The 27,636-nt window shown below is 41.3% G+C and overlaps 1 protein-coding gene across 4 annotated transcripts; it reads right to left on the bottom strand.

Moving 5' to 3' along the window:
- Positions 1 to 922: 922 nt before the first annotated feature.
- HACD4 (3-hydroxyacyl-CoA dehydratase 4) lies at positions 923 to 27,636 on the bottom strand. Of its 4 annotated transcripts, none has more exons than XM_040417217.1 (8): positions 27,398 to 27,636; positions 22,496 to 22,598; positions 16,456 to 16,583; positions 15,985 to 16,097; positions 6,384 to 6,490; positions 4,048 to 4,179; positions 3,874 to 3,962; positions 923 to 1,234 (listed from the first exon to the last, which is right to left on the bottom strand). In XM_040417217.1, exons 2-7 carry the CDS (start codon positions 22,590 to 22,592, stop codon positions 3,880 to 3,882), a joined length of 660 nt encoding a protein of 219 aa, XP_040273151.1. In that variant the 5' UTR covers positions 22,593 to 22,598; positions 27,398 to 27,636; the 3' UTR covers positions 923 to 1,234; positions 3,874 to 3,879. The 4 variants fall into 4 exon arrangements, with proteins under 4 accessions (XP_040273151.1, XP_040273149.1, XP_040273150.1 ...); XM_040417215.1 differs by having other exon boundaries at positions 22,496 to 22,593; XM_040417216.1 differs by having other exon boundaries at positions 923 to 1,229; positions 22,496 to 22,593.

Here is a 27,636-nt window from a genome sequence, read left to right as displayed (position 1 = left end):
GGCCCCATTGAAGTCTGTGGGTCCGCAAAAATACTGAATGCTGTCCGCAAAAAAAAAAAACGGATAGCATTCAGTATTTTTGCGTACAGCATACAGCCGTCTGGATGAGCCCTTATGTACAGGACACAATCATGCTGGAGCAAGAAAGGGCCTTCCTTCCAACTACTGCGACAAAGGTGGACTCATACGATTGTCTAAACTGTCATTGTACCCTGTAGCATTTTTCGAGAGGTACTGGATGTCCTTAACAAGACCCACTATGTATGGAGAAAATAATATGCAAACCGGCATCTCCCACAGGAAGAGAACCATCTCGCTAGTGGCTCCCTATCAGTTAAGTGTTAGTATTCAAAGGCCTGTTAAAAGGTCTGCTATTTGCACATGCTGTAGAGAGTCACATCCAGAAGGTGGCGTTAGTCAGGCAGTTTGCATATGCTATTGCATTAAAGGGAGTTTGTCATGTTGTACATGCAGTCCATTGTCTGGGCAACGTTATACAGAGCAGAAGGAGCTGAGCAGATTGATACATAGTGATAACAGTGATACACAGTCATACATGAGGGGCTGTTAGTCACTGATATGACCACCCACAGGGAGTTGAACTAGTAAGTTACAAGTTATCCTGAATCTGTCCCCACAAAAATATATATCAATCTGCTCAGCTCCTCCAGCTCTATTCCATGCAGCCCTTTATCATTGCCCCTGACTGGAAATAAGAAGCATCTTTTGTGCCTAGTATAATAAAACACTGGTCTATTGAGAGCCACATTTGTTCAAGCCTACTGTAAGTGGTGCAGGGAAAGGGCCAAATGGTCAACCTCTTTGAAGACCTGTATCTGCCACTTTGGTTCAGTTTTTCATAGCTTCATTGCAAGTCATCTTGTACAATGCAGATTCCGTAATATATGAGACATAAGCAATGTTTTAAAAAAATTGAAGGCAGTTTTATTTTTACACATTTGGAATTATATTGTAGTATAGAGTATATACATATTCCTTACACAACCCCTTTATATAACACTTAGAACAGCATTTTCACATTTCAGATGTTAGAATAGTACTCAAGGTGCCTTCAGTTTCACCTTCTCTTTTATTATACAGCATGTTAAACATGAGAACAGACCAGTTTCTTTTTGCGGATTATGTAATGTAAACACCAGGAATATCGGGTCTTGTCCGAAAATTTTCTGAGTAGGGATAACAACAAATCAGCCCTTGAGGTCCAAATCCTTTACTGCAAAATATATACCAGACTGTAGATTACTTATTTTTAACAGTACATCAATTTCTGTATATTAAAGGGGTATTTTGGTTGTGGATAGGGGATAACTATCAACGGTACCTCGTAACCCTCGGAGCGCCCCAAAATGAATGGGTCGATAGGTCAGGCGTGTGAACTGTCACTCCATTCATTTCAGGGCACTTTAAGGGGTACAGGATACCCATTCAGGTGATTTTGACATTACACCAAATTCCGCTGGTATACGATGCCACCTAAATGAGGATACCCATTCAGGTGACATTGTATGCCAGCGGGATTTGGTGTTAAGATTGGCGTAAGAAACTCCAGTCAATACATTCCCCCCTTTTTTTTTTTCTGTTTTCTTGAAGGGGCCTTATTTGCTAAATTGACTTCAGTGCATCAGTACTGGTTGCCACTTTGAATTGGCTTTTTTGGAATTTGTTATTACTTGAATCCATAATACAGTCATTTTCTAAAAAGCTAATTCAGAGGTGACAACTAGTGTTGAGCGAACTTGTGTTTTAAGTTCGTCGTCTAAAGTTCGGGTTCGGGTTATCGAAGTATCCCGTTATGGATTCCGCTACCACGGACCATAACGGAATTTAGAATCCATAACGGGATACTTCGATAACCCGAACTTTAGACGCCGAACTTAAAACACAAGTTCGCTCAACACTAGTGACAACCAACATGGCTGTACTTCCGGTGCAACTAAATACACGTATGCCGATATCTGTTAGCTTGGCTTACATCTACATTCTTATTTCTGTGTACTGCTGTGATATGAGAGCAAAGCAGTGAACTGCTGGATCTGTTGCATAACGAGCATGAATGGCAATAGACGGTCTCCATTGACTATAATAGAGTCCACCGGGTTTCCATTATGGGACCCAGCATTTGACTATAACAGGATCTGGCGGGTTTCCGGCATGTTACCGTACAACATAGCACAGCATCCTGTGCTATTTTGTCTGGCATTTTTAATGCAAATTGTGATGGAGCATCCAGATATAAGCTTACAGTATTTACCAACCTTTGGCTGCTGCTCTAACTTAACCCCCCTAACAGTCACATTAAAATTGGAAAAACCCTGCCGATACTTGAATGGGAATTGAGCTGCAGTAAACCCACACAGCCATTACACTTTGATCGGAGCTGTGCTTCCAGCTCCGCTGAAAGTGCTAATTCCGGTAGCTTCAGGGAACAGATGCTGGGTGTTGTAAATATCTAGCCAGAGGATAGGATAGAAGCCCCCAAAAATTATCTGGTAAAGAATTTTGACATTTAGGATACTTTCACATTAGCGTTTTCAATTCCGCTATTGAGATCCGTCATAGCGGAAGAAAACGCTTCAGTTTTGTCCCTATTCATTGTCAATGGGGACAAAACTGAACGAGCGCCAAAATGCATTCCGTTCCGCGTGGTTGCGCCCCCATCGCAGACAAAAAAACGCTGCAATCAGCGATTTTCTGTCCGCAATGTGGTGTAGGGCAAGACGGATCTGGCACAATAGCAAACTGATCCCTCCCCCATTGACTTTCAATGGTGTTCAAGACGGATCCGTCATGGCTGTAGAAGACATAATACAACCGGATCCGTTAATGATGGATGCATGCGGTTGTAATATTGTAACGGAAGCGTTTTTGCAGATCCATAACGGATCCGCAAAAAACGCTAATGTGAAAGTAGCCTTACTTACTGGTGTACATAGAGTATAGCAATGTGCATATGCTAATGAACTGAGTGCTGGTGAACAGGCATGCTCAGTCACTCTGCCTACAACTAGTTCTTTGCCTAGTCATCTTGTATTCCTTGTAAAGCAGCCAATAGAAATGCCTTGTCTTACTACTTGTCTAAGAAGGTGCAATGCCTCTGCAGTAATATGGCAGAATAGAAGACTCGGTCATCTCAGCATGTTAGGATTGTGAAAATGTATTCGAAAGCAAAAAGGGACTATATTGTTAGTTGCCAGAGGGGGAAGGAGACAGATTCATCCCAGAATCCAGCAGCAGCGCAAACAGCTATTAACAGAACCACAGGAATTTGTGTGTGAAAATGATTTTTTTTTGTTAGCAATTTTGGGTGGGAATTCTCTTTGATCTGTCCCTATATCTTAATTATTTTATGAGAGGTTGATCTATTGGTTCCCTACTCTGTAGAATAAAATGTAGCTGAGGGTACTTTCACACTTGCGTTGTGAAGATCTGGCAGGCAGTTCCATCGCCGGAACTGCCTGCCGGATCCGGAAATCCGTGTGCAAACAGATAGTATTTGTAGACTGATGCAGACCGTAAAACCGGATCCGGCATTAATGCATTTCAATGGAAAATAATGCCGGATCCGGCATTACGGCAAGTGTTCCGGAATTTTAGACTGAGAAAATACTGCAGCATGCTGCTGTATTTTCTCTGGCCAAATACCGTAAGAGGGACTGAACTGAAGATATCCTGATGCATCCTGAACGGAATGCTCTCCATTCAGAGTGCATTAGAATAAAACTGATCAGTTTTTTCCGGTATTGAGCCCCTAGGACGGAACCAAATACCGGAAAAGAATAACGCTAGTGTGAAAGTACCCTAGCAGAAATATAAAAGGCGTTGTTGTATACTTTATTCAGGTTTGTTGCCTACCTTCTGTCACTTCACTTTTAGCTTCAACTTCTGTTGCCTCAGATACAGTTCTCTTTTAGAGTAGAGATGACTGCATGTGTACAGTACACCTAAGTGACAACACGTTCATGTCAGCCAAGTAGTAATTCAGAGGGCACCAATATACAGTGCATATTTTATCTAAGGACACCTTACCGGCTAGTAAAAGAACCATATATATTTTTAAAATGGAAGGGAAGTGAATGGAAACCGCAAAAGGCAGTGACATCGTGTAGCAGAATGTGCCAAGGGCTTCGAAATAAGGAAGTGATTCATAGACTGTGTATACTGCAAGTAGAAAAAGAAGAGGTTATGATTTCTTTTATCTTAGTCATCAAACATGAGACAAAATCTAGAATCTCTGCTAAATCATTGCAAGCTTTATGCATGCTCCACCACATTGTGTGCTTCACAGCCATGCACAGAAGGCTGCCCCTCCGTGCTAGGCACTCCCTCTGAGACCTAGCCACAATTATTGTTCCTGTTACTAGGGCTGCCACCGTGTTTTCCAGTTTTATTGTCTTTTTTCTAAATACAAACATTTCGTATTTTCAAGATTAAGCCCTATTACAAAAAAAGTACTAGTTGCAGGGATGTCATCCTTGAATAAATTCTGTACTTCAGAAATAGTGGTGACATAATTATAGGTATATCAAAAATAATATCGCCACACAGTACTTAGCCCCCTTAGTGGCATCAACTCAGTAAAAGTGCCCATCTTTTGTGCCCCCACAGAGTAATAATGCTTCCTTACTACCATACACAGTAATACTGCCTCCTACTTAATAGTGTCCCCTTAGTCTCCTCCAGACTGTGAAAGTGGCCACTTTGTGCCCTCTACTAAGTAAAAGTGCTCTCTACACAGTAATAGTTCTCCCCAAGTAAGTAATTAATACTCACCTAACCCTATCCCCATGATGAAAGATGCATCTCAAACTCCACTCCACTTCTGGGCTGAGCTGTCAGTGGTATTGTGCAACTCGAGCTGCACTAGTCACTGTGGTTAAATGCCACAATGGGTTTTTTTTGTTTAGTTTTTTTCCGGCTAGCATGGTTTACAGGAGGCATCCTGCTGGTGTTTATGGGCAAACTCTCTTGGCATTTATGGGTAGGCATTTCACTGGTGTTGTTTAAGGGGCATTTGGTTGGTCTTGTTTATGGAGGGCACACTTCTGGCAATTGAAGTGGATACACTGATGGTGTTGTTTATGGGGGGCAGGGGGGGATAACGAAGCTGGCATTGTTTATTCCAGTACTTTGACCAGTAGGAGCCTACACATACACTTACATATGCATAGAAAATTCACAGTGGTGGAGCTGCACAGCTGAAACTACAGTCTTCAAAGGGAAAAAAGGTGCAGACCTCAAAACAATTTTGGACCTTGTCGATGTATTTTTGCTTGAAGTTTTGGAATGCTGTTCTACTGCAGGTGCACAAACATATATCATGCATTTATACATGTACACAGAGGTCATTTAGCTAAGGGCTCATTCGGACGACCGTATTTATGTGTACACACCCGTTCCACAAGATGCAGACCAATTCATTTCAAAAGGGGTTGCAAAGGATGCGCACAGCACACCGTGTGCTGTCTGCATCCGTACTTACATTCCACGGCCCCGCAAAAAAGGTAGCGCGTGTCCTATTCTTGTCCGCAATTGCACACAAGAATTGGCATTTCTATCATAGGACCGGCCATGTGCTCTCTGCAAAATGCGGAACGCACATGGCTGGTATCCATGTTTTGCTGATCCGCAGTTTGCAGACCGTAAAACACATATGGTCGTCTGAATGAGCTCTAAGACTGTTCTTTGGGGGCAGAAGGGATGGTGGGGGCTCAAGATTCTCAACAAGCTCCCAGTTCCTGATTTATGAGCAGCACTTTAGAGATCAGAACTCCGGGGGCTGTGGTAGGATCATAGACACTTTGGTTTGTTACAGGATGTCTCAGTTTGTATGGATATATTTATTTCCTGCTCCACATCTAGGATATCAGGACATAGATGACACATCATCATCATAGACTGAGGCTGCTGATCATTCCTAAGCTTACACAAGTACAGAAGGCAATAAAACATTCCTATACAAAGAGAGACAAGGCAATGATCTAAGACCGCAATATGTACCTCTGCCATAGTATGTAACTGTATCTGCGTCCTGACGTTGCTGTTGAAAGTGACAGGGGCCTCTTTTAAGAGTGCCTTGCATGCCAAAAAAGTACCAGGGTGTAGGCCTGGTGCACCCTGGCATGATGACACACCTGATCAGTAGAATTAAAGTGTAAATGTTGAGATTTTGTTGGAATTGTTTGAAGGGAGGAAGCAGAACTTTTATACCAGGGTCTTTAGCAGTGCCCTCAAAACCACTATGGTTCTAGTTCTTGGATGATCAAACACACAGTAGTATGCCAGGCACTTACAATACCCTGAACCAATGCTTTCTGATGAAAAATATACTTAATTATTTGTAGATCATTTGGTAGGACGTTTACCTTCTGCCAGCAGTGACAACGGGTGCACTGAAATCCATAACGTGTGATAGAGCCATGTTAGAGCTGGGTACTCCATTCCAGCCGCAGACAACAAAAGGTAGGGATATCTGAAACAAGCAACAGTGTACAAGCAGTCATTTACAATAGAATCTTATCTGTTCATTGATGTTAAAGAAATAGCTGAATTTCATACTTGGTTTTTTAATCAAAGAACTAATGTTGGGTGCGGGGGAATTACCTTGTATTGTAAAAGATTGTGCAGCAGCGAGCAGAAATAGAAGCCAAGAAGAGTTGGTTATGCACATTGTGCGTCTCTCTCCTTTGAAGTCTTTCGTAGTCACATAAACAGCTTTGCAATGAGAGACATACAAACTGCTCCACTTAGCTTCTCCTCCTATTTTGAAGTGGCTATAGCCTACCTTGTCACTGGACCCCTGTTCTTCTGATGGGTGGAACACAGTCGCAATGCTTTTGGTATTACTTCTCTGCCCTGACAAAACTATCAATATTTTCTATGTTAAACCCTTCCAGCAAAAGCCAATTTGGACTAAATGCCGAAGCCCCATTTTCTGAAATCTGACGTGTCTGGTAATACAGTAACTCTAGAACGCTTTTACTGATCCAAGCGATTCTAAGATTGTTTTCTCGTGACACATAATACTTCATGTTAGTGGCAAATTTCAGTTGATATGTTTTACTTTCATGTATAAGAAAAATCCAAAATTTGGAGAAAATTTGTAATTTTTAAAATTTGAATTTCTCAGATTTTAAGACAAACAGTGATTCCTCGCAAAATAGTCATTAATTAACATTCCCCGTCTACTTTATGTTGGCACTATTTTGAAAGGTGATATGGGATGAACCACAGCGCAGTCAGGTGAAGTTTCAGGCAAAGTAGTATTTTTAAAAGGCCTTATCGTTATTGAAGAAAGTTTATTTTATTTTGTTAGAAGGCGTAGAATTTTGAAAGCAATTTTTTAAATTTTCAAGAAAACAGTGTTTTTAAAGACCTATTTCAGTTCTGAAGTGACTGTAAGAGTCTTATATAATAGAAACCACCTAAAAATTACTGCATTTTAGAAACTACACCTTTCAATGTATTCACCACTTATTTTATAAACTTTGTTAACCCTTTAGGTGTTCCACAGGAATTAAAGAAAATGGAGGTGAAATTAAAAAAAATTACTTTTTTGTGCAAATTTTCCATTAATCCATTTTTCCTGTAACACAGCAAGGGTTAACAGCAAAATAAACCTCAATATTACCCTGATTCTGCAGTTTACAGAAAAAAAGCCATCTTCATGGGCACACAGCAGGCTCATGAGGAAAAGAACCGCAATATTGTTTTTGGTGTGCAGATTTTACTGGAATGGTTTTCTGGTGCCATGTCACATTTGAAGAGACCCTGAGGTACCCCTAGAAAGGAAACCTCAAAATGTGACACCGTTTTGGAATATACACCCCTCAAGGAAAGGAACGAGGGGTGAAGTGAATTATTTGACCTAACAAGCGTTTCACAGAATTTACTAATACTTGGCTTTGAAAATTTAAAATTACATTTTATTTCCAATGGAATGTTGCTTTAGCCCCAAATTTTTTATTTTAACAAGACATAACAGTAGAAAATGAATACAGCAAAACCCCTTATGTTGTCGTTTGGGGGCATGGCAACATTCAGAGGGCAAGGATGTAGCGGTATCTGGCTTTTCTAACATGGAATTTGCTTAAAATTGTTTTTAGGGGCCATAACATTTTTATTCTATGTTGACTGTCAGGGCTTGTTTGTTGCAGAACAACCTGTAGTTGTTGTTTTTTTTTTACCATTTTGGAGTACAAATGACTTTTTTGATCGATTGTTATGCCATTTTTTAGGAGGTGGGGTGGGCAAAAATTTAAATTCTGTTTTTTTTTTTATATATATATGGGGTTCCTTATGCAGTATATGTGATATGATATGATCATTTTATTCTGTTGGTTGATACGGTTATGGCGGTACCAAGTTTATATAGTTTTTTTATGTTTTACTACTTTTTCAGCATACACTTTTGTATAAAAATTTATTATATTTTGCATCACCATACACTAAAATCCATAACATTAAAAGATTTTCACCAATGTGAGGGCTTGTTTTTTGCAGGACGGACTGTAGTTTTTATTGGTCTCATTTTGTGGTACATATGTCTTTTTGATCACTTTTGATACCATTTCTTGGGAGGTGAGGTGGGCAAAAATTGCTCTTCTGTCAGTGTTTTTTTATGGGGTTCCTCATGTGGTATATATGATATAATTTTATTCTGTGGGTTGATACGGTTATGTTGATACCAAATTTATACTTTGTTTTACTACTTATTCAGCATAAAATCACTTTTGTATTAAAAATAAATTACCGGTATATTTTGCATCACCATATACTAACATCCATAACATTTTTAGTCTTTCACCAATGTGTGAGGGTTTGTTTTTTGTGCGGCGGGCTGTAGTTTTTATTAGTATCATTTTTGGATATATATTACTTTTTGATCATTTTTTATTCAATTATTTTGGGAGGTGAGGTGACAAAAACAGCAATTCCATCATTGTTGTTTAATTTATTTTTGTTTTACGGCGTTCACAATGCGGGATTAGTAACATAATTATTTTATAGATTAGGTTGTAGGTTGTTTCGGACATGGTAATACCAATTGTGTGTAGTCTTTTCTTATTTTGTAATCAATTATAAATGAACGGATTTTGAAAAAGGCAATTTATTTTATTTACATTTTTATTTATTTATTTTATTTTTCACTTTTTTTATTTTTACACTTTTTATTTTTTTATCAAGCCCCATATGAATCTTGAAGATCCAGTGGGGCTGACTGCTGTACAGTGCATTGTAACAGTCATCTATTGCAATGCACTGTATTGTCAGTATTACACTGACACTAAGCCTTACCCTCAGGGTCAGGCTTAGGTACATGGCAAGCCTGAATGCCTTGGTAACCATCGGGACTGTCCCATCACAATGTGGCAGCCTGATTTGAGAGAGGGGGAGCCCCCTCCTTCTGTTGACCCCATGGAGTCAAGGTGCAAACTGCCTGGATCCGTGCCAGCACCGTTGTTGGCCGTTGCAGCAGAGTGTCAGCTGTATGTTACAGCTGACACTCGCTGCTGATGGAGGCAGGTCCGTTCCTGGGCCACCACCATCACATACCATAACAGGGGACCGCACAGAAGGATGCAGGGATCAGAATTGGAACACAGAGGGCAGAATTGGGGCACAGGCAGTATGAGGGAGCATCAGGCCATGGGAGCAAACCATATAATTACACTTCCACGCTCCGATTGGTTAGTCTGCACAGAGCAATCGCTGGCAAGTGACCACTCTGATTCTTTCCTTGCCATCTTTTCCTGTGTCTCGGGACTTGGTGACTTGGAGACTCCGGGTCTGTGTGACACGATAGCGTTAAATTACATGCAATCTGGACTTAAGGTTACTTCTAGGGATGAGCAAATAGACTTCAGGTGAAACATCCAAAGTCGATTCGCATAAAACTTCGTGCCAATACTGTACGGAGCAGATGCTTCGTACAGTATTAGAATGTATTGGCTCGGATGAGCCGAAGTTGTCGCTACCTTGGACCAGAACATGAGTTCAGGAAATGTTTTTTTTTACGGTACAAATTAATTTATGAAGTTTTTATGCGAAGTCTCGCGAGACTTCGCAAAGCAATAACTTTGTCTCATCGGAGCCAATACATTCTAATACTGTATGGAGCTCCTGCTCCGTACAGTATTGGAACGAAGATTTATGCGAATCGACTTTGGATGTTTCATCCCTAGTTACGTCAATATGTGGGAAGGGGTTAAAGGGAAAGGTTCACTACCATCGAAATGTTTTATATCACCGTTCAGCAGCCTATATATGAATATTCTATGTTTTTGAGTTTTTTTATTTTATTTATTTATTTATTTTACAGAAAATCAGTGAATGCTGTTGTGGATATCATTTTTTGAAGTCACTCCAGGTATTCTACTTCCTGTTTTGGCTCTTTAACTTCCTCAGTTGTCTGGACTATCACACTGTAAACCTAAATTCTACCAATTTACTATCATACTAGCAGATAACATCTTCTCCTCACAGGAGCAGTAAATTGACAATGCTTTCCCTATCCAAAAAGAAGTTTTATGACCATGCCGACTGCTAAAGGGACAGTATTCTGTATTTCCTAGTACTGCAGAAATAAATAAAAACAACTTCCAACAATTAAAGAAAAAATTTCTGTGAATATTGAGGTAAACAATACCCAGTGGTGTACCTGCAATAAAGGCAGACCATGCTATGGGGCCCTTACAGAACTTGCTCTCTCTTCTTCATGTTAAAACTCTGCATATTTACACAGCCGCCTCTAGGAGGAGCTCAATACAACCATGGTAGTTGTAATAATTCCTATTCACTGAGCTCCCTCCAGTGGTGGCTGCAGGCAGCCAGCTAGCTGATAAAAAGTTCTCTCCTCCCCTTTTAAATAATAAATAATATTAATTCATATGATTATTTATAAATATGAAGTGTGCTTGGAATGGTTGAAAAATTGGCAAATTTTTCACCATCTTTTTGTTCTTTCTAAGGGATAATCAACAAATAAAAATGAATTCGTAAATAAAACAATCCATTACAAATTTTGAAATTTTAGGGAGCTTGATGTGAAGAATATAAAAACATTTATGAAGATTCAGAATTAATACAGAATTATTGAAATCCCATTAAAAATTATGAAAATAGGTATTAAATATGTAAAATCATGGCTATAATCATTGAATTAGTAAAATCATGTTCATAATTATTGAATAGATTCGAATTATTCCTGTAGGAATTAAATCAGCTATCGTGTTGAAAGAAGGCTATTTCTTCCTTTTTTATTTAAAAGAGGAATAAATGTAAAATACATACAGGGAGTTAGCAAATTCCTAGATTTAGACTAAGCATAAAGACATGCGCAGCAAGGTGATAAGGAAAGAAATAAGACAAAGTCAGAAGTCATGCGCACTGGAAATTTGGACGAGCGGGTTTTAAGTCTAAGTCCCGCACGCAAGCGCCGGAACGAGAAGATAATAGGATGAATAGCTCCAAGGACGGGTAAGGTATGCTATAGGTGAAGAAAGAAAAATTACATGTCTTTCTCACCAATCGGTACACACTGCCACGATTTTTTAACACGAGACGCAAGCCTAATGGATAAAAAAATAAAGAGGAGGGTTTTCATTCCTCATAAATACATGCTAGTTTAAGCGCTCGTTTTGTTGCTTCTTTCTTCTAATTTGTGGCAAAACATGTCAGGGGGGCAATAGTGTCAATGATTTTAGAACCAAGGCATTAGTAAGAAATTAATTGAGAAATGTACTGCAGACATTTTCTCTCATTCAAAGTAGATTACTCTGATAAAACATTAGTGAGAAAAGAGCTGATGAAATGTATCACTGGTAGCAGGGATAAACAAAGCTTGCTAAACATGCATAACCTCTGAGGAAGGGAAAAGCTAGTTAGTAACAAAACTATGATTGAGAAAGAGCGTTTTGTTACATATTGAGAACTTTGAGATAATAGATACGTTCCAGTCCTAGACTGAAAAAGATGGCAACCTATCCCTGCACCAGTGGGCATTTATGTTTAGTGTATAACTAAATAAGGAAGGGCTATCAGCGGAGATAGTGTGGAAATAACATATCTCCTAGCCTGCCCTGTCCAATTCCGCTCTGTTTTGTAAGCTTTTGGAATCACATATGGCTTTTGGTAAAAAGAACACACAAAGTTTTTATCGGTTTGAAATAAAAGTTATTTTTAAGAAACAGAAAAATTGGCCGCAAACAGAAATTTGTAGCTTTTGCTATCTTGAGGGAATATATGTCTGGTAATGACCAAACCTCTTGTCAGGTGCAGCTGGCGGTCATTACTGCTTGCCTATTTAGTTGGGTTTCACACTTCATACCATGCGGTTGATATTCTCTGCTTGGATTTGGAAGAGTTGGTGTGTGGACCTTGCTTGTGTTCCTGTTCATCCATTTTCTATAAGATAAGTTGTACTGCTCTTGTATTTGGTTGTTCCCTTGTGCTTGCTGTTACTAGGCCTCAGGGAGACACTGGTTCGTTCACCTGGGAAGGAACCAGTAGTCTCATTCCCTTTCACTACCTTTAGGGCATCTTAGGGCTCCTAGAGTTTAGGTTTCGGCGTATGTATTTTCCCACCTTCAGGGTCTATACATACTGACAGGAGTCAGGGCCAGATTTCTGCTATTAAAGGGGTTTCTTCAGTCCACACATTTATCCCTATCCACAGGATAAAGAATAGGTTACTGTTAGGAGATCAGCAGGGATCCAACTGCTTGGCACCCATGTTGATCATGCACAGTATTGCTTCATTCAACACTATGGGACTGCCAGAGAGCAGACGCTCAGCTATCTCCAGCAGTCACAAAATTAATGGGGTAAAGTCTGCCCCATGTAGCTTTTCCATGCATTGTTTTTCAAGGAGTAAATTTTTAACAGCATTTTTCTATATTGTGGCCAGATGTTACTTTGAAGTAGGGCTGCACGATATGGGAATTTTGTGCGATTGCGATTAGGGCCCTAAAAATTGCGATAACGAAGTGCGATGCGATATTTTAAAGGGAATTGTGCTAGAGGTCTATTTGCTTGGATTTTCCCATATGAGCCGCTGACGCGGCTGGGTATGACATAGTTATGGGGGATCTGTGGAGGACGCTGTTATGTGGGGGATCTTTGGATGGCGCTGTTATGTGGGGGATCTGTGGATGGCGCTGTTATGTGGGGGATCTGTGGATGGCGCTGTTATGTGGGGGATCTGTGGATGGCGCTGTTATGTGGGGGATCTGTGGATGGCGCTGTTATGTGGGGGATCTGTGGATGACGCTGTTATGTGGGGGATCTGTGGAGGACGCTGTTATGTGGGGGACCTGCGGAGGACACTGTTATGGGGGACCTGCGGAGGACACTGTTATGGGGGACCTGCGGAAGACACTGTTATGGGGGACCTGCGGAGGACACTGTTATGGGGGACCTGCGGAGGACACTGTTATGGGGGACCTGCGGAGGACAGTGTTATGGGGGACCTGCGGAGGACACTGTTATGGGGGACCTGTGGAGGACACTGTTATGGGGGACCTGCGGAGGACACTGTTATGGGGGACCTGCGGAGGACACTGTTATGGGGGACCTGCGGAGGGCACTGTTATGGGGGACCTGCGGAGGGCACTGTTATGGGGGACCTGCGGAGGGCACTGTTATGGGGGACCTGCGGAGGGCACTGTTATGGGGGACCTGCGGAGGGCACTGTTATGGGGGACCTATGGAGGGCACTGTTATGGGGGACCTATGGAGGGCACTGTTATGGGGGACCTGTGGAGGGCACTGTTATAGGGGATGTGTGCTATGACACATGGGGCCACGAGGGGGGCCAGCATAAGACACACATATAGCATCTTATGCTGGTCCCCCTCATGGCCCTATGTGTCCCTTCATGTGTCCTAAACTGCGCACATAACCAGTGCTCCAGACAAAAAAAAATGACCAGGAGCCATTGGCTCCTAAACTAAAAAATTTAGGAGCCAAATTACATTTTTTAGTCGCCAAATTGAAAATAGTAATATAGTGATAATTTTAAAAAAAGGACTTTGAGAAGATGAGACGCAGGTCCCAGTAGTGAGCCAGGTCTACATATAGGAGAATACAGCACCACATGCCTCTCACATCCAGGGACATCTTCTGGGGGACAAGGTGACTAAAAATGGCGAATTGCGTGGTTTAGAGTTTTTTTTTTCTGTTACTGCCTTCACCAAGCGGAAATATTTTGTAATATTAATAGCTCACACTTTTTCGGACGTGGCTATATGTAATATGTTTATTCTTTATTGTTTGTAAATTTTTTATGTAAAACTGGGAAGGGGTGTATTTTGGTGTTTTTTTAAACTTTTTATTTAATAACCATTTCTTCCCTTAGGGACTAGAACCTGGATCTTTTTACACCCTTGTGCTATTCACCCTGATAGATCTCTATCAGGGTGAATAGGATCTCACATGTCTCCCTGCTGCCCTGGGCTTTGTGCACACAGCAGCAGGGAGGTTACCATGGCAGCCAGGGCTTCAGTAGCTTCCTGGCTGCCATGGTAACGATCTGAGCCCCAGCAGTGTAATCTGCCACTGCCACCACTGGAGGGGATGGGACGCTGTGGCCACCATATAACAATGGGGAAGGGGGGGGGGGGACTTGTGGCAAGTGATTTGGGGGGGGGGGGGGCACACTGCGCCACCAATGAATGTAATTAAAGAGGACCTTTCATAGGTCCAAAGAATATAAACTTAGTAGCAGGCTGCATAGAGCGGCGCCCAGGGATCTAAGTGCACTTACTATTATTCCTGGGCGCCGCTCCGTTCGTCCGCTGTGGCCCCCGGTATTTTCAACATTCAGAGCAAGGAGGAGGAGACGCCAGTGTCTCTCCGTCTCCATGACAGCAGCGCTGTCCAATCACAGCTCCGAGCCAGGGAGTTTTTTTTCTCCCTGGCTCTGAGCTCTGCGCTGTGATTGGACAGCGTTGCTGTCAGGGAGACAGAGAGACACTGGCATCTCCTCCTCCTTGCTCTGAATGTTGAAAATACCGGGGGCCACGGCGGACGAACAGAGCGGCGCCCAGGAATAATAGTAAGTGCACTTAGATCCCTGGGCGCCGCTCTATCATAAAATGGCCAGCCTCTGTACTTTCACTATGAATGCACTGCAGTGCAGAGAGCGGCACTGTCACTGTCACGCTCCTCCCACTTAATTCAGGAAGCAGGAGCGTGACTAGGTGACGTCAGTCACGCGCCGGCCGGCTGCCTCGTCGCTGCAGTGCATTCATCGTGAAAGTAAGTACAGAGGCTGGACCTGTTATCAATAGGACAGAGGACTTTTTATCAATAGGGGCCACTTCATATATAATCGCAGCATTTTCGGGTCGGCCGAATCGCCAAATCGCATTTGCCGATTATCGCGATTCGATTACTTTTGCGATATATCGTGCAGCCCTACTTTGAAGGTTTTAGTGCATTTTTAACCATACTACATACAATGCTTTTTGGCTTTTTTTGGGTGCAGTATGGGCTTTTTTTCTGTAACTAAAATTAATGGTAATTATTACACAACTTTACTTTACAAACATCATATCACTGTGTCTTTGGTGGGGGGACGACGACAAACTATCCGGAGGAAAGCCACTGAAACATGGGGAGAACATATAAACTTCATGCAAGGCACCAGTGCTTACCACTGAGCCAACATGCTGCCCTTATTTTTAGTCTCCACTGGGGACATGAACCTGAAATTCCTTGACCAATTGTACATGTTGTGATTGTGTAGCAAAGGGACCACTTCATATACTTCCTTGCAACATATTTGTCAGTGGTCTTTAAAAGGTTAAACCAACTGTCTAAAGAGGTCTAAATGATCACTTACACTATGCTCAATGCAGTATCAGCAATTGGGAACAATCTTTCTGAATCTACGACAGAATCCTCAAGTTCAATTTTGTCAGCGTAAAGGTCCAGCCTCTGACTTCAGAAAATAAATCATATTACCTGGTAATATCCCACAGATTCCAGAGGAAGAAGAGAAGACACACTATACATTTACTCTGCATTTCCTCTTGGCTGGTGATCACCAGAAACAAGATGACTAGTCTTTCTGTTACCTGTAAAGGAAGGGCAGCGTATAGATACATTCTATTAGTACAGTATCCACAGAGCTAGTAAAATACCGGATTACAGAACTTCCAGGTAAGAATAAGACTACAGAGAACATCATCTATTGGTCATATCCAGCATGTGAAGAAAGCCTGAACCATGTGGTAAAACAGTACTTGGGTGGCAGAGACAAGGTTCAGGGAGCACAGAAGTAGCAGTCTGACCCACGTTGTGTGGCCTTAATATGAAGACACCACTATTATCAATGCAACATAGTAGGTGTGGGAATGTTGTTACAGATTTTGCACTGCAGAATTAAATGGCTTATCAGCAAGGCAAATGCAAATGTGTGAAAGTGAAATATACCTGAGACAATGTTGGCAGAAATGATTGTTGCTCTTCACCCATTAGAATGTGTAGTAGCTCCAGGACAGACAGTAACTGGCAGACTTGCATTACTAGCCCAATTGCATAGAATGTATCTGCAAAAGAATCTGTTCATGGTAGATTTTAGACTTCATGCAGAATAGAGGTGGGTTTAAGAAGAATAAGGTTAAAGCTACAAGAGGGCAAACATCATAAAATTAATGCCATATCTGAAGAGAATCACTTTTGATTTACTAACCAAACTGGGCCAGAATTATGGTGCACATGCCATGTGCCACATTTATTATGGGTTTTAGATTATTATTTTTTTCTGCACACTGCTCAGCAAGGGATATTGCTTAGCGGAAATGGCATAGGTTAAGATGCAGTACCAAGCTCCAAAATTGTGCCAAGATTTGGTGCAATGTAAGCCATTGAATAAGTAGTATAGATTTAGACAAAAGTGTCTTACATATGCACCAAATTCATCCAGCATGAGCCATTGTGACACATTCTGCTCATATTTAGACTGTCTGGTGTAAGTTTACACTAAATGTTAAGCAGGATTATTAAATTTGCCCCATTATGTTGTGCTAAATAAATGACATAAGTAAAGTAAAATCTACTGTAAATATTCACTAAAGTTCTTTTCGCACTATCTCTTGCCAATTTTCTCAAAACTTTTTTACAATAGTAATGGGAGCCACTGTAGAAGAAAAGGATGTAATAAACTTCCTGTAGTAATTGCCAATTCCCAAAAATCTATGCAGAGTTTTGAGATAAGGAGTAAGTTCCCAATCTTGGATTGCCTGCACCTTAACTGGATGTATGTATCTCACAGGACCCGCCGTTGCTTGATTCTCTACTTCATCGCCATGAGGTCTGGCTGTGATCCAGCCTCTTTTGGTTTTGGTCAGTCAAAAACCATTGCATGAAATGTTTTCTTGTCCGGCTGACAGCCAGCATTTGCCCTGGATCTCCTTAATGGAGATGTGAAGGAAATGGTAAGGGAAATAATGTACCCCAAATAGGAGACACACCTTAAATTCACTTCTCCCTGGTTTAGCGAAAAGGTGATTCTCCCTCAGTTTGAGCAGGACTTTCTTAATGTGAAAACAATGTTCCTCCAAAATCACCACAAATTGACCCAAATATTCTCTAAATACGTTAGTGATAAAGTCCTGGAGACGGCTGGGACATTACAGAACCAAAAAAGAGTTACTAAATACTCAATGCCCTGTATGAGTATTAAAGGCTGTCTTAATTTTAATTTCCTTGCCTTCTAGATCCTTATGAGATTATAGGCTCCTTAACCCTTTGTGCACATTGCGATTAACCATTTTAGCATTTCTGTTTTTACTCCCTGCCTTCCCGGAGACCCTAACTTTTTTTTATTTTTTGTGGGACAAGAACAAGTACCTTCTAAGGGCGGGTTAGCATTGGCGTTATGGAACAGAGTTATAATGGAATACAACACGGAAGCCTTTAAGAGGCATTAAGTTTTGCTCGATCCTAATACATGTCTATGGGGACAAATAACGGTTCTGTTTGGTTCCGTTATACATGATGGAAAAATAGTCCCATCGACAGGACTATTTTTTTCGTCATGTATTACGGAATCAAACAGAACCGTTATTTGTCCCGGTAGACATGTATTAGGACAGCGCAAAACTAAATGCCTCTTAACCTCTTCAGGACACAGGGCGTACAGGTACGGGCGTTGATCGGAAGCCGGTGCCTTCTCAAATCATTGAGCAGGCACCTCGGCTAAATGCGCAGGGGGGTCCCGTGACCCCCCCATGTCGGCGATTGGTGCAAACTGCAGGTCAATTCAGACCTCCGGTTTGCGGCTTTTTATGGTGCGGGCGGCGGCGGTGCCATTGGTCCCCATGGGGCTGTAGGGAGGACCCGATGGCATGGAAGGCATCGCCGCTGCCTTCCTATGACGTGCCTGTGAGATCCAGCCCCCTGGATCTCACAGGCCGGAAGCTGTATGAGTAATACACACAGTATTACTCATAAAGCCAATGCATTCCAATACAGAAGTATTGTAATGCATTGTAAAGGATTAAACCCCCAAAAGTTGAAGTCCCAAAGTGGGACAAAAAATAAAGTGGAAAAAAAAGTTTAAAAAATATAAAGTTTTTCCCCCCAATAAACAAAAACGTCATTTTCCCAAAATAAAGTAAAAAAAAATTGGTAAAAAATAGGGGGGGGGAAATAGACATATTAGGTATCGCCGCGTGCGTATCGACCGGCTCTATAAACATATTACATGACCTAACCCCTCAGATGAACACCGTAAAAAATACAAAATAAAAACTGTGCTAAATAAACCATTTTTTTGTCACCTTACATCACAAAAAGTACAACAGCAAGCGATCAAAAAGGCGTACACCCACCAAAATAGTACCAATCTAACCGTCACCTCATCCTGCAAAAAATGAGACCTTACCTGAGACAATCGCCCAAAAAATAAAAAATAACTATGGCTCAGAATATGGAGACACTAAAACATCATTTTTTTTGTTTTAAAAAAGCTGTTATTGTGTAAAACTTACATAAATAAAATGTATACATATTAGGTATCGCCGCGTCTGTATTGACCGGCTCTATAAAAATATTACATGATCTAACCCCTCAGATGAACACCGTAAAAAAATAAAAAATTTTAACTGTGCTAAATAAACCATTTTTTGTCACCTTACATCACAAAAAGTGTAATAGCAAGCGATCAAAAAGTCATATGCACCCCAAAATAGTGCCAATCAAACCGTCATCTCATCCCGCAAAAAATGAGACCCTACCTAAGATAATCGCCCAAAAACTGAAAAAACTATGGCTCTCAGACTATGGAGACACTAAAACATGATTTTTTTTGTTTCAAAAATGAAATCATTGTGTAAAACTTACATAAATAAAAAAAATTGGATACATATTAGGTATCGCCGCGTTCGTGACAACCTGCTCTATAAAAATACCACATGATCTAACCTGTCAGATGAATGTTGTAAATAACAAAAACGGTGCCAAAACAGCTATTTCTTGTTACCTTGCCTCACAAAAAGTGTAATATAGAGCAACCAAAAATCATATGTACCCTAAACTAGTACCAACAAAACTTCCACACTATCCCGTAGTTCCTAAAATGGGGTCACTTTTTTGGAGTTTCTACTCTAGGGGTGCATCAGGGGGGCTTCAAATGGGACATGGTGTCAAAAAACCAGTCCAGCAAAATCTGCCTTCCAAAAATCGTATGGCATTCCTTTCCTTCTGCGCCCTGCCATGTGCCTGTACAGCAGTTTACGACCACATATGGGGTGTTTCTGTAAACTACAGAATCAGGGCCATAAATATTGAGTTTTGTTTGGCTGTTAACCCTTGCTTTGTCACTGGAAAAAAATATTAAAATGGAAAATCTGCCAAAAAAGTGAAATTTTGAAATTGTATCTCTATTTTCCATTAATTCTTGTGGAACACCTAAAGGGTTAACAACGTTTATAAAATCAGTTTTGAATACCTTGAGGGGTGTAGTTTCTAGAATGGGGTAATTTTTGGGTGGTTTCTATTATGTTAGCCTCACAAAGTGACTTCAGATCTGAACTGGTCCTTAAAAAGTTGGTTTTTGAAAATGTCTGAGAAATTTCAAGATTTACTTCTAAGGCTACGTTCACATCACCGTTCAGCCTTTCCGTTCTCCTTCTCCGTTTAGGAGCAGGAGAACGGAAAGGACGGAAAAGGCACATAACTGACGCCAAACTGAGTCAAACGGAGCCCTTAGGACCCCATAGATTATAATGGGGTCCGTTATGTTTCCGCTCAGAAGATGATTTTTAAGCGGAGACAAAAGTCCTGCATGCACAACTTTTGTCTCCGCTTAAAAATCATCTTCTGAGCAGAAACATAATGGACCCCATTATAGTCTATGGGGTCCTTAGGCTCCGTTTGGCGTCAGTTATGTGCCTTTTCCGTCCTTTCCGTTATCCTGCTCCTAGACGTGAGGTGAACGAAGCCTTAGCCTTGTAACGTCCCCCAAAAATAAAATGTCATTCCCAAAATGATCCTAACATGAAGTAGACATATGGGGAATGTAAAGTAATAACTATTTTTGTAGGTATTACTATGTATTATAGAAGTAGAGAAATTAAAACTTGGAAATTTGCTAATTTTTCGAAATTTTTGGCAACTTTGGTATAAATAAAAATTATTTTTTTTAAAAACTTTATTTTACCAGTGTCATGAAGTACAATATGTGAAGAAAAAACTATCTCAGAATGGCCTGGATAAGTCAAAGCGTTTTAAAGTTATCATCACTTAAAGTAACACTGGTCAGATTTGCAAAAAATGGTGAAATAAGGCTGTGTCCTTAAGGAGTTAAAGGCTTTTGTGTTTCATTCTGTTCTAAAATTCTGTTATATTCAGTTATAACTCTGAATCCTGCCCTTTATTCTTTGGGTCAGTACAATTATAGTGATTCCAGTGTTTTAATACTTAAAAAAATAAAACTTTGGAAATTATATATTTTTTTTATTGATATTCTATTTTTTTATGTCTACGGAGCTGTGTGAGGGCTCATTTTTTACAGGGCGATTTGATACAATTTTGGGTGTGTATGACTTTTTGTTTACTTTTTATAAAAAAAAATTGGGGCAGTGATATAGACTCCACAGGAACATAGCTGCGGCAGCCTTGGATCCATCAAGGGGACCAAGGCTACTCCCCTGATCACCTCTAACTGAGAGATAGCTGACTGTGTATGGTCATGCTAACACTTTGGTCATGCGTGCAAACTTGACTGCAAAACTTGCTACTACCCCAGTTGCCTATTCATGCAGGAAACATATTTGTACATGTTTTGGGAGTGCCCATTTGAGTAAGCTCTGTTGGTTCCTATGACATTTCGGTCTGTCTCCTTCCCTGCGCTTTAACAGAAACTCTTTACAGCTTACAGTAGATTTCCATCTTCATTTGGACCAGAAAACTGGTGAAAATGAAGATAAAATTGTCATGGCTGATGGCCACACCCACTCCACACCCTCGTCACATCCCCTTAAAAAAATGCATAAAAATATCTCTTGCAACAATTTTGTGGCAATGGCGTCTAAAAGGTTGCAAATACAACAGCTTTCATTTTTGCCCATATCAACCAATTGCAGCACAGCTTTTTTTTTTTTTTACTATAGCAATCCTCCCACCCGTCAATGATCCAGTGGGACAGTCCCATATTTATGCTGCGGTCCCAAGATGGCAGAGGTATGTCTTGATTTCAACTGTCACTACATCCTCAGGATGCAGAGAAAGTTGAATGCAGTAGTGAAGTAGGAAGCCATCAGCTCCCTGCTTCACCATTCCGTGGCCTGTGCTCTTCTCAGCCTCAGGTGCAATGCTGTGACACATCGTGCCTGCTGGGCATCCCATACACAGCCCAATAAGCACAATGTGTGACCGCCTCATGCCTGCTGGGAAGCACAGGATGAGTGTTATATATATATTTTTTTATTAACAGTACAGGGGGTGCAATGAGGGGAATATCTACTATGTAGGGACATAAATAATGTGTGAGTTCAGTACAACATGTTCTGTATTGACCTCTTCATGTGCCAGGATGAGCTGCTCCTTTGGATGTCAGGTGAAGGCGGCTCCATTTTATTTTTCCGGTACACTGTGTGCTATAAAGGCCTAAAGAAGCTCCTGTCCTCATCACAGGAAGTAATTTACTGTTCCCAGCTGCTATTTCTGTTATGAAAGGGCTTGCGTTATTTGTCTTAGTGATCTGCTTATTTTTCTTAAATCTTAATTTTCTCTTTTTTCGGGATGACATTTTGGGGCTTTGGCACCAATTAGTAGTTTTCCATGGAATTATGGACTCAAGTTACAGTGGTTTCATCATACAATGGTCGTCCAGGAACCAACTAGTATTGTAACTTGATCCACTGTATAAATGAATTTTGGTAAAGCAATGGTCACTCTTGAAATATTGGAGGATATAAACCTCTACATGGTAGGTGAGTCATAAAATAATTAGAACTTTACTACATACCTTTTCCAAAGAAAAGCAGCCTGACTGTCATGTTGGTGAAAATCCATGAATGGCCACAGAATTGTATGAGGTAATAGATGGAAAGATAAGTCTTCATCCTGGACTTGCAAACATAGAAAACAACAGTTATTTATATATATATATATATATATATATATATATATACACACACACCTAAAGAATTATTAGGAACACCTGTTCTATTTCTCATTAATGCAATTATCTAGACAACCAATCACATGGCAGTTGCTTCAATGCATTTAGGGGTGTGGTCCTGGTCAAGACAATCTCCTGAACTCCAAACTGAATGTCAGAATGGGAAAGAAAGGTGATTTAAGCAATTTTGAGCGTGGCATGGTTGTTTTTGCCAGACGGGCCGGTCTGAGTATTTCACAATCTGCTCAGTTACTGGGATTTTTACGCACAACCATTTCTAGGGTTTACAAACAATGGTGTGAAAAGGGAAAAACATCCAGTATGCGGCAGTCCTGTGGGCAAAAATGCCTTGTGGATGCTAGAGGTCAGAGGAGAATGGGCCGACTGATTCAAGCTGATAGAAGAGCAACGTTGACTGAAATAACCACTCGTTACAACCGAGGTATGCAGCAAAGCATTTGTGAAGCCACAACACGCACAACCTTGAGGCGGATGGGCTGGAACAGCAGAAGACCCCACCGGGTACCACTCATCTCCACTACAAATAGGAAAAAGAGGCTACAATTTGCACGAGCTCACCAAAATTGGACTGTTGAAGACTGGAAAAATGTTGCCTGGTCTGATGAGTCTCGATTTCTGTTGAGACATTCAAATGGTAGAGTCCGAATTTGGCGTAAACAGAATGAGAACATGTATCCATCCTCTGATGGCTACTTCCAGCAGGATAATGCACCATGTCACAAAGCTCGAATCATTTCAAATTGGTTTCTTGAAAATGACAATGAGTTCACTGTACTAAAATGGCCCCCACAGACACCAGATCTCAACCCAATAGAGCATCTTTGGGATGTGGTGGAACGGGAGCTTCGTGCCCTGGATGTGCATCCCTCAAATCTCCATCAACTGCAAGATGCTATCCTATCAATATGGGCCAACATTTCTAAAGAATGCTATCAGCACCTTGTTGAATCAATGCCACGTAGAATTAAGGCAGTTCTGAAGGCAAAAGTGGGTCCAACACCGTATTAGTATGGTGTTCCTAATAATTCTTTAGGTGAGTGTGTATATATATATATATTGTAAGAAGGTAAAAGGAATCATCGTGGATGATAGGTACGTGTCACCAAGGTTCCTGGCCTCGGTGGAGTAAGAGCCGGTTTTTATTTGTCAGGAGCAGTTGCTGTTTGACACCTTGATACTTAGTATGGCTGTAATAGCTAATCCAGGACGGCTCTTACTGGGAGTAGTCAAAGTGCTGGGTGGGTGACAACTCCCCATGTTCCATGTTCTCCACGTTGGGATCCACGTCTTGAGTCGGACTGGAGGGCCTTGCGTTTTTGTTTTGATTTCACATGTGAATAAACACTGATGTTTTGAACCAAGAACTTGTACTTTGCCTCTGTGCTGCACCCGCTAATCCTAACTACCAGAGCGAATCCCCACTATATATATATATATATATATATACTCACCTAAAGAATTATTAGGAACACCATACTAATACGGTGTTGGACCCCCTTTTTGCCTGCAGAACTTGCTTAATTCTACGTGGCATTGATTCAACAAGGTGCTGATAGCATTCTTTAGAAATGTTGGCCCATATTGATAGGATAGCATCTTGCAGTTGATGGAGATTTGAGGGATGCACATCCAGGGCACGAAGCTCCCGTTCCACCACATCCCAAAGATGCTCTATTGGGTTGAGATCTGGTGACTGTGGGGGCCATTTTAGTACAGTGAACTCATTGTCATGTTCAAGAAACCAATTTGAAATGATTCGAACTTTGTGACATGGTGCATTATCCTGCTGGAAGTAGCAATCAGAGGATGGATACATGTTCTCATTCTGTTTACGCCAAATTCGGACTCTACCATTTGAATGTCTCAACAGAAATCGAGACTCATCAGACCAGGCAACATTTTTCCAGTCTTCAACAGTCCAATTTTGGTGAGCTTGTGCAAATTGTAGCCTCTTTTTCCTATTTGTAGTGGCGATGAGTGGTACCCGGTGGGGTCTTCTGCTGTTCCAGCCCATCCGCCTCAAGGTTGTGCGTGTTGTGGCTTCACAAATGCTTTGCTGCATACCTCGGTTGTAACGAGTGGTTATTTCAGTCAACGTTGCTCTTCTATCAGCTTGAATCAGTCGGCCCATTCTCCTCTGACCTCTAGCATCCACAAGGCATTTTTGCCCACAGGACTGCCGCATACTGGATGTTTTTCCCTTTTCACACCATTGTTTGTAAACCCTAGAAATGGTTGTGCGTGAAAATCCCAGTAACTGAGCAGATTGTGAAATACTCAGACCGGCCAGTCTGGCACCAACAACCATGCCACGCTCATAATTGCTTAAATCACCTTTCTTTCCCATTCTGACATTCAGTTTGGAGTTCAGGAGATTGTCTTGACCAGGACCACACCCCTAAATGCATTGAAGCAACTTCCATGTGATTGGTTGACTAGATAATTGCATTAATGAGAAATAGAACAGGTGTTCCTAATAATTCTTTAGGTGAGTGTGTATGTATATATATATATATATATATATATATATATACACACACACTAGCTGAAGGACCGGGCTTCATACAGGTATGTTTAATCAATTTCATTTAATGTTTGTGTGTGTTGTTAAAAGATATGGACAGTATCCACTATAACAGTGACATCCACAGCCCCCCACCCCTTAACAATGACCCCCCCCACACCACAGTTCTCCATCTCCTTAAAATGGGACCTCCACAGCAGCTCACCCCCTTAACTTTGACCTTTACAGCAGCCTGCCCCTTTAACAGTGAGTTCCACAGCACCCCACCCCCTTGACAGTGACCTCCACAAGGACCGTCCCCCTTGACAGTAACCTCTACAGCACCCGCCCTTTAACACTGACCATAGGTTACAGTCCCCTTAACTGAGCACCACCATTCCCGGCCCCCTTAACAGAGACCTCCACAGCGACTGCCCCTTTAACATTGACTGCCACAGTACCCCACACCCTTAAGTGACCTCCACTGTACCCTGCCCCTTTAACAGTGACCTCCACAGAGATCCTGCCGCAGTGAAGAAAAATGGCTTGGTTGTTATGGAAACCTGCTGTAAAACTGTGTGTATGTGGAGACTAAGGACCTGCGAGCTTCTATTGGCTGATAAAGGACATGTGATCGTGTATATGGCAGTTGGGATATAAAGAGAAAGACCTACAGGCTTCTATTGGCTAATGCAGGTCATATGATGTGCCATATTTGCATTTTTTTTGTAATATCTCAGGAACGGTACGTCCTAGAGAGCTGAAGTAAAGGAGAGAGAAAAGTCCAGCTCGATTAAAATGTTACCTTTATTTTTCAGTGCAGATTAAAAGCCAGTTACACTCCAGTCAGAGAGAGTTGAGACACGGTCTAAAACCTACCCAGACACCAGATGTACCTGTGTGCCAAATTTCATGATTGTAAATGCGACGGTGCGGATTCCTTTAGCGGACATACATACACACAATAAAAATGCCACTTGCAACTATTTTGTGGCAATGGCATCTAAAAAGTTGCAAGCATGACCGCTTTTATTTATAGCAGACCTCCACTGGTTCCAGTTCCCTGTTGACCGGAAATGTACCATCCCATCTGTCATCATGTTGACCAATGCAGCCATTAACTGGCCTCAGCAGTCTCTTGCCACTTGGGGATACATTGCTGCTGAGGACACTGAATGACTGCAGTGGACCACATAACTATAAACAAGGTATCACATTTCCAGTTCACAGGGGACAAAAAAAAACGGTGGGGACCGAACCCTCAGCACTGGAACGGAATGCTGGTGATTTGGGGGGTGCCTTTCTTTCCTAAGGATATGCAGATTTTGGCACACTACTACAATTACTTTGGGGGTCTGGCAACCCCTTTTAAGTCACTGATTTCCATATCCGTCACTAAGGGTCCATTCACACGTCCGTAAGTGTTTTGCGGTTCCGCATAACACGGACACCGGCAATGTGCGTTCCGCATTTCGCGGACCGCACATCACTGGCACTATAATAGAAAATGCCTTTTCTTGTCCACAGTTGCGGACAAGAATAGGACATGTTCTATTTTTTTCGGGAACAGAATTGCGGATCCGGAAATGCGAATGCGGACAGCACATAGTTGCAGACGTGTGAATGGACCCTAAAACTCTGTTAACCCACTTCCTCACTTTCTCCCATTAAATATCTGCCCCTAGATCTTTCAGTTGACAGCAAAGTGCAGCTTGAGACATATATATATATATATATATATATATATATATATATATATACACTCAACAGTAAAGTTACTGTAAGATTTTTGTACCACCCAGAGTATCCTAGGGACCGCCCTAGAAGGCTGCAGCAAAAGATGTCACTTTTCTCAGGGGTTAGGAATTAATAGACATTAATATTAATAGTTTTTTATGCATAGATGAAAATTGTAAACCACATACAATATTCAGTATCATATAAATTGTCAAAGGTTCGTAAATATGAAGAGAATGTCCGTTCTAGGAAGTGATCTTGTGCATCGCTTTCCAAACTATCTTGGCAAAGTGCCAGTTAGCAAAAAACCAAAGCAGCAGCAGCTTATTCTTGTTTTTAAGGTCTGTTAAACTAGGCCACATTGGAGAGAAACCTTCAGCTCTTCAGATCACATTTATATATTGTGGGAAACCTTTGCGATGACACTTTTCAAAAAGCATTGACGGCTTTCTAGATGCAACAAAGGGAAGCTTACACAGACATACCTATTAGGAGTATCTCAAGCCCTTCTTGATGTTTTCCTATGCAGAGGTGCCCTGGGGATCTCACTTCCAAGTGCAGATGTGACTTCTTTATGAATCCATGCAGTTCACATCCTAGGAGTAGGAGTCACTACCTTCATTGCTTTGTAATGTAAGTGCAGAATGAAGATTTCAGAGATAAAAGAAAGAGAAGCACACAACTCTGCAAACCTGCACTGTATTGCTAGTGACTGGGTGGAGAA

The sequence above is a fragment of the Bufo bufo genome, chromosome 2 (assembly GCF_905171765.1).
Source record: "Bufo bufo chromosome 2, aBufBuf1.1, whole genome shotgun sequence".
NCBI lineage: Eukaryota > Metazoa > Chordata > Amphibia > Anura > Bufonidae > Bufo > Bufo bufo.
Note: the sequence above shows the minus strand (reverse complement) of the source record. Positions and strands in the feature narration are given on the sequence as shown.

Coding starts and splice junctions, on each gene's coding strand:
- HACD4 (XM_040417217.1), bottom strand. CDS start 22,592: ATGAAGACTTATCTTTCCATCTATTACCTCATACAATTCTGTGGCCAT. Junction 16,098..16,455: donor TTCTGCCAACATTGTCTCAG/GTATATTTCACT, acceptor CTTCCTTTACAG/GTAACAGAAAGACTAGTCAT. Junction 3,963..4,047: donor TATGGTTCTTTTACTAGCCG/GTAAGGTGTCCT, acceptor GTTGTCACTTAG/GTGTACTGTACACATGCAGT.